This window comes from Diabrotica undecimpunctata, chromosome 3 (assembly GCF_040954645.1).
Source record: "Diabrotica undecimpunctata isolate CICGRU chromosome 3, icDiaUnde3, whole genome shotgun sequence".
NCBI lineage: Eukaryota > Metazoa > Arthropoda > Insecta > Coleoptera > Chrysomelidae > Diabrotica > Diabrotica undecimpunctata.
Genome location: NC_092805.1, coordinates 121,028,128 through 121,043,497, shown reverse-complemented (window position 1 = coordinate 121,043,497; position 15,370 = coordinate 121,028,128). Strand labels below are relative to the sequence as shown.

At 32.5% G+C, this 15,370-nt stretch overlaps 1 protein-coding gene across 1 annotated transcript in view; it reads left to right on the top strand.

The window, feature by feature from the left end:
• The window catches only part of Pi4KIIIalpha (phosphatidylinositol 4-kinase III alpha), a 102,402-nt gene that overhangs the window by 31,270 nt on the left and 55,762 nt on the right, over positions 1 to 15,370 (top strand). The window contains exons 6-10 of the mRNA XM_072526796.1: positions 3,687 to 3,938; positions 7,128 to 7,323; positions 9,382 to 9,669; positions 9,937 to 10,085; positions 13,894 to 14,064. Coding sequence (XP_072382897.1) covers positions 3,687 to 3,938; positions 7,128 to 7,323; positions 9,382 to 9,669; positions 9,937 to 10,085; positions 13,894 to 14,064 — 1,056 coding nt within the window. The remainder of the gene's footprint in view (positions 1 to 3,686; positions 3,939 to 7,127; positions 7,324 to 9,381; positions 9,670 to 9,936; positions 10,086 to 13,893; positions 14,065 to 15,370) is intronic.

Here is a 15,370-nt window from a genome sequence, read left to right as displayed (position 1 = left end):
TTACTAATATTTGTTTATATTTTACACCCTAATTTTTGATACTTACAGTTTAAGCTTCCTACAATGGCTGTGACTCACCTTTTACCAATGAAGACAAATCTGTTTACCGGTAATAACAAGTTGTATATGTCTGTATCACAACGTAACCAATTAGCAGTTACATTTCTCTACCCCGTTGATCAAGTAGCGTAATCTGAAGTCACATTTGAGGTGAAAACTTTTCAGTTTTTACAGTGGAGGATGAATCAATCCTAGAGCCTTAAATTTCGAAGCCACACTGCGCTTGTTGGTTATGTTGTGTTATATAATGTGCTATTTGTGTAACCGTCTTACATCAAGTTCCCAACATTGACTATGACGTTACAATAAGTAGAAAGTAGTTGCTCTGTCCAGATTTTTCTGTATTATTTGAGTGATAATAACCTGTACCGTTTTAACAGTTTATCCATAATTATTAGTTATTACTATTAAGTAATTATTCCTTTGATATTATTTGTTTTTGTAAGTTACTTAATGGATAACTTGTGTTAAATGTAAAAAACATGGCAATCCAAAGCTTAAATGTATAGATGATGGTGTTTTGCAAGATGCAAAAAGCATCGGTACTCTCAACTGGAAGTTGTAATTACAACACTGAACAGAACCGATGTTGAAAACTGTCATGATTATCGAAAACGAAAACTATCAATGGCAAATCATTATAAAGGTAATTACCAAATTAATTGTAAAAGTTTAAAAAAAATTGATAGAAAAAAATTGATAAATCAAGGTATCAATCTCATATGTGTTGTATTTTGACTAAATAGACAAAAACAAAAGCCATTAATTATACCAATACTTATAGATTCGTTTCTTTAGTCTGTTGGTGTTATATTTTTTTGTTGAATCATCTAGATTGTTTTATATTTTAAAGAAATAGTTATATCATCTTGTGAAACTATGGAGCAGTTTCATGATTTTTATTAGGTACTCCTCGTATAAGAAATGAAAGTGTTAGTGTATAGTTTATGAGATTCAATTACTACAATGAATCTTTCTGACATGAGCAAAGGGCGAAATGATGATGTATAATTAAAAATGTAACACTGATTAAAGTCTCTGAAAGAAATAGGACTAGAAGAATATGAACCTAGAACCAAATATTCTTTAAGTGGAAGTTTACATATAAATTTTAGTGTAACAATAAAATACAATGGTTATTCTTTGATTTCCAAATTACTAGACATACAAAAAAATTAAAGAATATACCGCATCCCAAATACCTTATAAATAACACTTTACTGGCACTAATGTTAAATTATTTGTTGAAAATAAAAAAAAGAATCAAAAATGGTTCTTTCATCTATCATCATAGAAAATTTCGGCACTTTAGCAGAAAAACAATAGGCATAAAAACGACTTGCAGTGAATTATGGTTGTTTCATTCTACACCTTGATTGTATACGGATTCATTTAACGATGAATTACTGGATGACCTGCTTCCAGTGGTTCTGGACTCAAGTTGCCATATATGAAACCATTGTGTCAGCTTTGCTCCTGTAAGGAGACAGCCGGACATGTTTTATCATCTTGATAACAAAAGATAATCAAAAAATTAAGGAAACTGTAATATAGTTCCCATAAAAATAAAAAAGCAGAAACATTTCCAAAGAAATGTATGTAGACAAAGATACGTTTCTGCAAGTGAGGCGTCGCGTCAAGATGCTGAGCATCCAAACGTGATTTAACTGGCCTCCTACACTGCCAAAACTAAAGTGACAAAAGTCTACCTTAGGTCTTAAGCTGGGAATCTCATATCCGTTTTTCTGAGGAGTAAAAATATTCGACTACGAACATATGACCTACAGATTCTAAGGGTTAGAAGATGGAGGGAAGTTGCCAGGAATCGACAGTATTCGACATTCGACAGAAAAGTATTCGACCCTTCTCGTCATTTCTGGTTGGAAAATTAAGAAAATTATTTTAAATTCCCGTAAAATAAAGAGAGAAGCGTGAGATACAAAAAGGATAGCACTTGATCTCGCTAGCGGCATTTGTCAATGTAAATAAACAATTGGATTATGTTGTTGATATGTTGGTCGAAAATCTAAAACGCAGTTCCAAAGTGTTAAATAAAAACCTTATTTTATGATATATATATATATATATATATATATATATATATATATATATATATATATATATATATATATATATATATATACGGGGAATAAAAAAAAATGCTACAATATGTCTGAATTGTCAATATGAATGAGCTAGATAAAATTAAATTATTAGAAGAATTTTTTCTTTCAAAAGGAAACAAAACAAATTAATTTGTTTAAATATACATATGCCTAAAACAACAACTTATCTTGGTAAAAAAGGTATAAATTGTCGTAATTTTCGTAGTTCTATTATAAATAGATTTTCAGTGATATGTGATGAGCTCCAAACTAGTATTAGAATGAAAATTACATGAAGTAAGCAAACATTTAACGTGCTACATGTTCTGGATCAGAGTGATGTAAAGAGCGACAAATTGGTAGATATTACCAAAAATGGTAGCCCAAACACCACTGATCGGAAACTACGGAATCAGCAACATTTAGAAGAGCTAAATAAATAAGTAGATATTAAAAAAAGCATGTTGAAAAGCAATTAACCAATAACAAACGACAACGGTAACATATTTAATCAGTTCATTTTCCTAAATAAAGTAGGACGTGAATAATAACGAAAGTACTCACAGAACACTGTCTACTAAGAAAGTACTCCTAAATTTAAACCTTGGAAAGAAATTAGCGAACAAACAACTAGCGAAAGAAATTAGTGAAAAAAGCGAACAAACAACTCATATACAACACCATACTTAAAAGTGTAATCACATATGGCAGTGAAGTTTGGCCAATGAAACAAAGAATAGAGAAACTGTTACTAGCAACAGAAATGGACTTCTGGAGAAGAGCAGCAGGCAAATCAAGAAGAGATCGTATACCAAATGAGAGAATACGAGAAATGATGGGAGTCAAGCATACAATAGTTGATGACATAAAAACAAAACAGTTAATATGGTACGGCCATGTACAGAGAATGCCAGATGACAGGATTCCGAAACAGATTTTGACGTGGACACCACAAGGAAGAAGAAAAAGAGGAAGGCCGAGAAGAAGCTGGAGAGAGGGAATTGAAAAAGAACTAGAGGAAAGAGAAATCCCTCCAGGCCTATGGTTAAATAGAGAAGAATGGCGGTTAGGAGTCGGAAGCCGTCGGAGAACGCTGTGAACCGATAGTAGTAGTAGTAGTAGTAGGAAAGAAATTAGATTTTCCGGGGAAGAGATTATTTACTTAATTCGTTTTATATATAAATATATTATCACTTTATGATTATTATCATACACAAGGTATATTATACAATATTTATTCTAAAATAAATGTAGTAGAAAAAACAATCGAAAAAAAATCACTTATGGCACTAACCTAAACATTATACCATATATAATTAATATCAAATACTTACTTTACTATTATATCTATTGCAAATACTGTCCATGTTACAGTAGTCTGTTTAATCAAGATTTCTGTCATTAATTATTTGTTGAACATATTCCTACATATAAATAATAAATAGTAAAATTATTCGAATATTAAAGGAATAATTACTTTGTTGCCTTTATAATATTTTAAACCTTTTACACTAATTTTAGGTGCCGACAGTCTGTGTGGTAGATTAACAGAAAAAATCAATTCGAATCACGGATACCGACTAGTTATAGCACATATGCCACTGTTGATGGTGTGCCTAGAAGGTTTGGGTAATCTCGCCCAAAAATTTCCAAATATAGCTTCTACTTCGATATACTGTTTAAGGGATTTCTTGATAACCCCTTCTCCGATTTTATCCAAACTCCATAGGCAAGCTAACGAGAAGGGTATTAGAGACAATTTGAAAATTACTGGTAAGATAATTGATATTTAAAGTGGAAACTGTTGATAACTGAAGACAAAATAAAGTTAATAGAGCTAAAATAGTAAATATTTTTGGCGGTGCACATTTGAGATATTAATCTGCTGAATACATTATACAGCAGTATATTATGTTGTGATTGCAATAATTGTTTTGAGGACTTGTCGTCTCTCATTCGGATTAATTAAAGTTCACTGGCGCTACAGCCTTGTAGAGCCTCGACCTTCCCAGTTTTTCTTTTCTCCATTCAGATCTATCCATTGACAATCGTTTAGTGAGTTGTACCAATTTTCTAGCACGTCATCCACACCATCCTCTCGTTTAAGTTTTGGCCTACTTCGTCACGTCTACCTCTCTCGGACTGTGGCATAAGGATTCATCTGGGAGGTTTGTTTTGTTATCTGTTAGATGCTCTGTACATCTCAGTCTTGCCATTTTTATAAGAAATGTCACTTGATATCTGCGTGTATAATATAATATTAATATAATAAACATCTAAGTTGTGTCTTCTTCAGATTCAATTTTCACAGATGCCACCAGAAGATACTTTGTTAAAAGATAAGTAAAAAGTAAGTTTTCAGCTGCTTTATGATGACATCGCTTTAGTTTATTCCTCATTTATTGACAGGCCCATAATTTTTAATAAAGTTATAAAGGCCCATAATATGCTTTATAATGAGCACGCATAAGAAGAAAATGAAATTAAAAGGGGGCGCGATAGCGTTGCCACTGTACATAAACAAAATAGTATACTATGTATACTCATATATTTCATGAAGAAATCATGAAAATTGTTCTCGAGCGACTAGAATACGGCAATGGTATACGCAGCATATAACAAACAAGGAAATCTTGAGAATAATTTTCCTGCAAACACTGTTCAAAGTTGTCTACCAGTTATCTGTGTATTGATGGAACGGCAGCTGTTTTTGTATGGACTCCTTCGCAAATGACGTACCGTGGTGTCTAGGTACTCTATGTACTCTCTGTCTGCACCATTTGAAAGACGAGCATTCTGTCTCATGTTAAATATTATCTTAAAAGAGATGGAACACGACTTCTACGGAACATAAAAAGAAATATTGAGAATGATCAGAGAAAAGAGATGAACGAGCTATTAACAACGAAACACATTCAGAAGGAAACATGGGTAGACTACTTTCGATCCCTATATGCTAAAGGTGACGATAATGAACCAACAACACCAGAGGTGACGGCCGGCAAACGAAGAAATAAATATTGAGGGGGAAGAGGTAAAGGAAGCATTAAGGAAATTAAAAAATAGAAAATCATCAGGAGAGGACAAAATACCGAACGAATTCCTAAAGTACGGAGGACCAGATCTGACCAAACAACTATTAAAACTAATACAAAAATTAATAGAACAAAACAGAATTCCTCAAGAATGGAAATCAAGCATCCTAATACCTCTCTTCAAAAAGGGAGACAAATCGGACCCGGAAAATTACAGAGGAATTAATTTATTAAACACAACACTGAAATTAACATCCAAAGTGATAACAAATAAACTGAATGAAATTATAACACTAGCAGAAGAACAACAATGTTTTAGGTCGGGAAGATCATGCACCGACGCTATATTTATAATGAGGCAAGTACAAGAGAAATCATTAGAATACACCAAACTGGCATATCTATGTTTTGTGGACCTTAAGAAGGCATTTGACCGGGCCAAATTAAATGACGTTATCCACTTACTGTACGTAAGAGAGATACCTCTAGGAATAATCAAAACGATAGAAAATATCTACCAAAACAACACAATAAAAGTAAAAGTAGAAGAAGAACTAACCGATCCTATTGAAGCCGGCAATGGGATAAGACAGGAAGGTTCCCTGAGCCCTCTATTGTTCAACCTGATTATGGATGAAATAATAAAAAAGTAAGAACTAAAAAATGATAACAAATGGGAGAAACTCAACTTAAAATAATCTGCTATGCAGACGACGCAATACTACTCTCTCAAAGTGAAGATGATTTACAACGTATGCTGCATCAATTTAATATAACCGTCAGAAAATTTAACATGTTAATTTCTCCCAAAAAAGACAAAATGCATGGTTACAACAGCAAATTTACTAGGATGTAAATTGGAGCTGAAAGGTCAGATAATAGAAAAACTGATGCAGTTTAAATATCTATGCATCAAATTATCTAGCTACGGAAAGCTCGAAACTGAAGTTTAAGATCAAGTTAATAGAGCAAACTGAGCCGCAAGCTGCCTGAATGAAACAATATGGAGAAATAAAAATATCGGGAAAGAAATGAAAGGCAGAATTTACAAAACAGTCATCAGACCAATCTTCTTCTTCTTCAAGTGCCATCTCCGCGGCGGAGGTCGGCAATTATCATAGCTATTCGGACTTTTGAGACGGCTGCGCTGAAAAGTTCATTTGATGTACATCCGTACCACTCTCTCAGGTTGCGCATCCATGACATTCTACGCCTCCCTATGCTTCTCTTTCCTTGGATCTTTCCCTACATAATCAGTTGGAGCAAAGTGTATTTCTCTCCACGTGTAATATGTCCGAGATGTTCCAATTTTCTTGTTTTAATTATATTTAAAATTTCTATTTCTTTATTCATCCTTCTCAGAACCTCTTTGTTTGTGACTTGTTCTGTCCACCAGACCAATAATAATATAATAATAACAAGACCTGACACAGAGAGGACAAAAAGGATGTTTTGAAAAAGAAACAGCAGAGATGAAAACACTTAGAAAAATTGATCGTAAGACACTATGGGACAGAGCTAGAAGTACAGATATACGTAATATACGACGTAGATGCAAGGTGGAGAACATCAAGAACTGGGTAAGAAATAGAAGAGTAGAATGGAACGATCATATAAGTCGAATGACAACAAATAGAGTAGTAAAGACGGCAAGAGACGGTTCCCCAATAGGAAGACGATCAGTGGGAAGACCAGGAAAACGATGGAACGATAACTTATTGGAGGCACATTGAAAAACAGACAGAGTCATGTCTATATAAAAAGATGAAGAAGAAGAGAAGTTAAATATTATATGTATAGTTGTTGAACTTCCAGTGTTATGTATTATTTGAGTAGAACAATGATTAAAGTCTTTATTCTGTGGATTAAACGATTATGTGTTTAATATTTGATTAGTTACCAAGTATAATCAAATTATATTTTTTAGCTCAAGGTAATCAACTGAAAGCAGAAAATACGAAAACATTGTCACCGGTCCAGACAGCATTTGAAAAATTGAGAGACGCTGCCATCGAAAATTTATGTATAGCTCTAAGTGCAGCTCATACATTAGATCCCGATTGTGTTAGAGCTCTAGTTGCTTCCGTATCGAATCGTTTATTTACTGCAGAAAAGAGTGACAGGTAAATATGTCAAAAATATTCTGAAACTGTTTTCTTGTGGCATGTCCGAGTTAAATATTATGTTTCTATGGGATTAAGCCACAATTAATTGCAATGAAAATTATATTTTATAATTGTTATTTGACGGTTGTTTTCTAAGTTGATGGGTGACTTACTTGGCCTCGATCTAGTAGGTAAATAACCATGCTTTTAGTTAGTAGAAAATACTGAGAGTGAAGTTTGTACCCACAGGATGATATCAAAATCTGACCGGTTTCGAAATCTACAATTTTAGACCATCATCAGGTCCCTGAGTAAGGTTATTTAACCACTAAAAAAGAAATATTACAGATGTTCTAGGTTATCAAATATAAATTATTTCAATACTAAGTCTACAGTGAGTATATTTATATGGTATTAGTATATTATACATGTAACATGCATAACGATACAAATTTGATAACCTATAACAACTGTAACATTATTTTGTAGTGTTCAAACTTAGTTGGGTTTCTGGAACTTAGTCAAAGAAGAACTTCTGGAACTTAGTTAAAGTTCCAGAAGAATGGAGACAATCGTATATCTCTCCAATACACAAGAAAGGCACAAAGATGGATCCTAAAAACTATAGAGGGATCGCAGTGATTGCTACTATAGGCCGACTATACTCAAAAGTACTACGAAACCTGATAGAAAATGATATTAAAGACAAACAGCCCGAAGAACAAGCGGGTTTAGGACCGGACGCTCCACTATGGATAATATTTTCACATTAAAAATTGCAATGGAAAAACGAGTGCAGAGAAATAGAGAAACCCATATAGCTTTAATAGATTTGGAAAAAGCATATGACAGTGTACCGATCTCCCAACTATTGATAGAAATGGGTAACTTGAAAATAAACCCAATTCTTATTAACGCCACTCAAAAATATTACGAAAAAAACTTTGCAAGAATTAAAATGGGACAAGAAGTCGCCTCTCCTTTTCAAACAACAAAGGGACTAAGACAAGGCTGCTGTCTGTCACCCACCTTATTTAAAATCTATTTGGACAGATCCTTAGTGAAATGGGTAAAAAAATGTAGAAATATGGGAATAACGGTGGAAGAAAACAAGCTATATACACTTTTCTTTGCGGATAACCAGGTAGTAATTGCCGAAGACAGCTACGATCTTAGCTATATGGTAAGAAAACTGCAAGAAGAATATGAGGTGGCAGGTCTAAACATGAATATGACAAAATGTGAATATCTCTCAGTGGGTACAGATGAAATATGTGACCTAGTCTTGGAAGACGACAAAATCAAAGGCATGCAATCCTGCAAATATTTGGGGGTCATTTTCAACAAGAAGGGAAATAGCGCAGATGAAATCAGGGAAAGAATAAACAAGGGCAGAGCAGCGACCCCTGCCTTAAACTCTCTTCTCTGGCAAAAAACAATTCGACGACAAACCAAAAAACACATTTACGGTAGTATAGTCCAAAGTATTACACTTTACGGTTCGGAAGTATGGGACGTCACCAAAGCTAATAGAAACAAACTTATAACGACAGAAATGGATTATCTGAGACGAAGCTGCGGTAGATCGAAACTGGAGAGAGTTAGAAACGAACAAATATGAAACAAAATGAAAATGGAGCGAAATATCAATGATGACATAGAAAGAAAACAATTAATCTGGTTCGGACATGTTAAAAGAATGCCAGAGTACAGATGGCCTAGAAGAGTACTGGAATGGATCCCTCTTGAAAGAAGAAAGAGGGGACGACCACGAAGAAGTTGGCGCAACGATATTGATGAAGCAATGGCGGCAAGAGACTTAGAAGAGGCAACTGCATATAACAGAAAAAGATGGAAATTGGTGGCGGAGCCGTAATAAATCCGTTATTATATATTATATATTAACTTAGTTGGGGACCTGACAATGAGCTGCAATTGTAGAGCCCGAAACTGGTGGTCCAAGTTACCATAAAACCAATAGTGAGTGGGTCGTTCTTTTTTTATTTTTACGTATTCAAAAAGGGTATACGCTTGCAAACAATTCATCATTTAAACGAAAGCATTTATAAATTTTAGCGAATCAACTTTAATTTCTACGAACATCGTAATAATGTTGGGACATGTAGCGGTGTCAATGAAAGGCACTCCGAAAACGACAGATACCATTCTGCATTTCTTCCAGCAGAGATTTTGTAGAGTACCATCAGCTTTAGATTCGCTGATAGTTGATCAATTAGGATGTATGATAATAGCACAGTGCGAACCTCATGTTTATGAAGTAGTCATGAAAATGTTCACCATGATTACTGTAGAAAGCGGAAGTGCCGCATATGGTGCCTCTACCAATGATAAGACTCAATATAGGTAAGTTGGAAACATATCTTGAACCAGTTGAATCAAAATAATATACAGTAATATAAATATATATACCCGAATCTTCATTTTTTGGATTTCCAACCCTATATAAGGGCTGTAGAAGCTATTTCACATACATATTTACCTTACTGTCCTGTATCTTAAATCATGTCCCACACTATCAACATTATTGATATCATCAGTACCATTATTTGGTTAGTTAACTTGTTTAAATAATATAATTAGCAAATAACCACATATTTATCAACTTTTTAGGCATGTTTCAAGATCGGTTATAAATGCTTTAGCAAATATTGCTGATAATATATCAGGCGAAGCACAAATGAATGAACTGCTTGGGCGACTTTTGGAACTTTTTGTACAATTAGGTTTGGAAGGCAAAAGAGCGAGCGAAAAATCACCAGGTAGGTATATTCTATGAAAACTTATGAAACCCATGTAGTTGAAAATGTTTTTTATAAATGGGACTTTTTATCAATGTACACATTATAGTACCATACTCTTCATGGGTAATAAAGGAGGGCAAAACTGGGATCAATAAATGAAAACTAAAAAATAGGAAAAATGACGTAACTAAACTAAAATGAAAGTAAAGAAGAACTGTAAATAGACTGTCTTGAAATGAAGCAGAATTAAAGCAATTGCAGGACGTCAGGAGTCATAGGAGATCATCAAAATTGAAAATTGGTTTAGAATTTAATTTTTAAGCCAAATTAAAACAGTTTATTGATGTATATATGGAGAATTTTATCGTAAAACGTATCCCTTTTATAGACGTTAAAAATATGTAACCTGTTTGTTGCAAGATATTTCGGATTTAATCTTACGGCAATCCCACAAAGTCAAAGAAAAATACATATTTTTCATAAATATTTTTTATACATAAAAATATATATTTAAAATAGTGAAAAAAATACAAAAAAAAAGTAATTTTAAACTTAACTATCGTCTACATTTAAATCGGTATCACTATCATCGCTATCGTTTAAATCTATAACTACTCTATTTATAATGTTTTGGAACTGTAAGTATTTTCCTTCTAGTTTTTTGACATGCTCTATACATTTTTTCCAATTATCCGCTGTAATATTATTACATTCGGTCTTAATTAAATCTACATCAAATCTACATTTACAATAAACAGTCGAAAATGATTTAGGAGAATTATTAGTTTTCCTCACATTACTTTTTAATTGAGACCACAAAAATTCTATTGGATTCAGTACACAATAGTAAGGAGGTAATACTTTATGGCCATAATTCTCAGCTAGCCTGTCGATAACATAATTTTTTTCACATTTAACTAATTTTAATAGTTCTACAAGTTGTTTTTTTGTGTAAGAATCCATAAAATATATTTAATGTTTTGATAAAAATTCTTGAATTTCAGCTTTGTTTGAATTAGTGTTTGGAATTTTACTCTTTAGTTTACAATGATACGGAGCATTATCCAAAATAATAACGCTATTTCTTTTTAATTTAGGTAGTAATTGCTGCTCAAATCACTTTTAAAACATAGTACTGTTCATAGCTTAATGATAATCTAAGCGACAATCACTTACACTCTTAGCAGAGAGAAATAAAGCATGTTCTATCCATCCTGATTCTCCCCCATAATGTAAAATACAAATTCTCTTCCCTCTAGAGGGAGGAACATTGGTGACGCAATTTTTACTACCATCGGTCCAACATTTTTTAACTATATCTTGGGTATCGAACCAAGTTTCATCCAAATAATACAAGTTTTCAAAACTGCAAAGGTAGTACCTTTGTTTAAGAATAAAGGCTCTATTGATGATTACAACAATTATCGACCCATTTCTTTTGTTGCCCGTCTTATCAAATGTTTATGAACGAATTTTAAAAAATCAAATTAATGTACATTTTGAATCTAATAAACTGTTTGCCATAAACCATTACGGATTCCGAAAAAATAAAACAACTTTAGCTATTGATAATTTCACTAACAATATTTTGTAAGGGTTTGAAAAATATCTTGATACTCTTGCATCGTTTTTAGATCTTACTAAGACTTTCGATTGTGTCAAGTAGTTTTCTAAGTATTCTGCTTAGAAAACTTCCTTATTATAATTTTCATAGCGATACTATTTAACTATATAATTGATTCATATCTATCAAATCGTGACCAATATGTTCACTTCAACCAGTGTGATTCTCAAAAACAATCTCTGTTGTTTGGTGTCCCTCAAGACTCGGTTTGGGGTCCAGTATTATTTCTTATCTATATTAATGATCTAGTGTACTCTCAAAATGAAACAGTTAACACTGTTTTATTTGCTGATGATACTACTTTCTATGTAAGCTATCACACTTCTGAATTCGACACCGTTGATTACCAAACATCTGAAAAAAACTTATTCAATTGGTTTTTAACTAACCGTCTCTCTTTGAACAACTCTAAATCACAAAGTGTTAATTTTACTTTAAGAAATAACACTTGTGTTGAAAACGTTGGTCTACCACAATGTGTAACCGGAACGAAGTTTCTGGGAATATATTTGGATGCAGGATTAACCTGGGAACAACGTATAGTTAATCTGTCGAAAAAGCTTTCCCGACAACTTTTCCTCTTCAGGAACCTTGTATAAGTAACTTCCAGGGAAACAATTTTAACAGCTTATCATAGTAATTTCCATTCTCATCTGACATATGCTGTTCTCTCCTGGGGCCACTCTTGTCATATTGATAAAGTGTTTGCACAACAAAGAAAGTGTGTTCGTATTATCTCTGGACACTGTTATAGAGCAAGCTGTAAAAACTCCTTTAGAGCTTTTAAAATTTTATCTTTACCTTGTGTATACATTATGCAGTGTCTGTTGCATATTAAACAAAATGTTAGCCAATACAATGCGCATGTCGATTTTCACAATTATCCCACCAGATTTAACAATAATCTTATAGCAGAATTTGGTCGACTTGAGAGATCCAGAAATGGTTCAAGGTATTTAGCCCTAAAATTCTACAACTTAGCGCCAGCCAAAATAAAAGCTCTTAATTTTCATCAGTTTAAGGCAAAAATTAAGAGTTACCGTATAGTGAATGCCTTTTTTACATATAAGGAGTATTTTACTTCCAATTTTAATTTGTTGTAATTGTCAACAGTATAAGTTAAAACACTGTGTCTATGTTTTATGTTTTAGATTTATATTTATGTGTATATTAACTATATTGACATATATTTTTTTTATCTTTGACTTGTAAAAAATACGTTTGTATTCATTTCTTACCAATAAACCATCTATCTATCTATCTATCAAGTTCTTCCCTTCGCTCCTAAAAGACCTTAGACTCTCCATATAATCGAACCTCCACTTTATTAAACGGCTGGATTCCATAATTGCCTGCCGTTTATTCACTGTTTTAAACATAAAACCATTAGATTTTAAAAACATCCAAAAAGTATTTTTATGACACTCGGGGATTATTTCTTTGTTTCTTAATTCACTCAAAAGGTTATTTAAAGTTGGCATAAATAGTTGCAGGAATGTACAGGACATCGTCACTAATCATTTCTATATCACTTATATTTATAGTTATTACACTGACTTCTGTTCTAAAAGAACGACAAAAGTAAAATGAAGTTCTTTTCAAATAAACTTTCTTCTCCCAGAAGTCCATTTAGTGATAATTTGATATTAAGTAAACATTATCCTTTTATCTGAATAAAATTCCAAGAAATTTTATAATCTCTTATAAACACTGGCTTTACGTACCTAAACATTTGTAATTCTGAATTCCAAGTACAAATGCAATTAACTGATTAAATTTAAATAGGTACACAAAATTATGCTTAAAATTTTATTTACCAATCGTTAACAACTCAAAATTGAAATACGTACTTGGCTACACCTACTTTGTATCATTTAGTTAAGTACCTTTAAACTTTGAATATAATTTAAAATTGAATCTAATATAACGAAAGACTAAGGGTGGCTATTCGTTACAGCATTAAGGAAGTACAGTCGTTTTGTGCTTGATATCGGTCCAGTCTCTTAATCTGAGGAATTCCATCCGAATTATCTTGCAACGGATAGTACGTGAATATGGAAAGCTGTGAAGCATATAAAAGCTGGTTGACTAAAAGAAAATAATTCAAAAACTTCTTATTAAACCGATTTCTACTTTACCATAATTACCAAGATATTTTCTAATATATTCGACGATTTTTCAAAACAAATATATTTTCTTTAGGTGCATTGAAAGCTTCAAGCTCAGCCGGAAACTTGGGAGTGCTTATACCAGTTATAGCAGTATTACTACGACGATTACCAACAATTAAAAATCCGAAACCTCGTATTCATAAACTGTTCCGGGATTTTTGGTTATATTGTGTTATCATGGGATTTACAGCTTCAGATTCAGGTATGACTATTATCAATATATTATTTACTTTACATAGGTATATTCTTTATTATTTATCAATAAAAATTTAAACAATTCTATGTTAGTAGAATGTCTTGAAAATCGTAGCCAGATCTTCGTGCCAGTCATCTTTTTTTAATTTTTCACTTCGCTTTTTTGTTTGAGTTTAATAAAGTTATCAACATTGACTATAATTTGTTGTTGCAACGTGTGAACATTAATAAACTCATGAGTATACTCTAAAGATAAAATTGTTTATTTAAAACGTTTCTTATATATTATCAATGAAAATTTAATTATATAAGTTATTTGATTGTCATGGGGATCGTAGTAGCCAATTTCTGCCAAAAACCTAATTTGGTTTAATTTCATGGTGGCTATAATGGCTAGAATCTCATAATGAGATATCGGGAGTGTAAAAGAAAAATAATGAAAGATCGGATGGCGGGTAGTTATGATATGATAATCATCAGGATATCACACCGATTGTAATAAGGAGAGCAATAAAAACTTGTAATTGAGAACTAATAAGAAACATAATGGAATAAAATTGGAAGTAATACGGTACCAAAAAAAAGCGAAACTACTATTCCGTGTCCTCTCCAAAACGAAATTTTTAAATAATATGACGTGTTCTGTGGGACTAGAAACCTCAAATTATTATAGTGATGACAACTTTAGCATCTTTCTGATTAATATTCGTTCTATAAGATGTAAAACAGATGAATTATTTTTGTTTCTAGAGAAATTAGGATTTCCCCCGATAGTTGCGGTTACCGGGCACTAGCTTGAAGTTAACGAGCTTTTTTTGTACAAAAATATACCACAATTATACTTTTTCCAATGTCAATTTGCCAAGCGTCGGCTTTTGAGATTCTTTGATGCCAATGCCGACCATTGGCGTGGAAATTAAGAAAAGGGATCAGTTCATCAAACGCATATTTTAAGAAAAATTATATAATTTTTATTAATTTTTACATAATTATATTCAGGAAAATTTCTCAATTTTTGGGCAGAAATTGTTTAAACAATTTTTTAAACAAATTCAAAATATCACGAAAATGAAAAAGACAGAAAAGATTTTATTTCACGTTCAAAGCGTCTATGTATCTATTGATACGTATTTCGCTTTAATAAAGCTCATCAGAATAGTTATTCAAAGCCGTTCTTAACGTGAAAAATAAAATTCTCTGTCTTATTAGAAGTAACAATAACATGACTTCGTTATGGACGCAATAGCGACATCTGATAGAAAAATCGGTAAGATAGTTTCGAAACAAATTCAGATTTCTGCTTTAATCTGGAG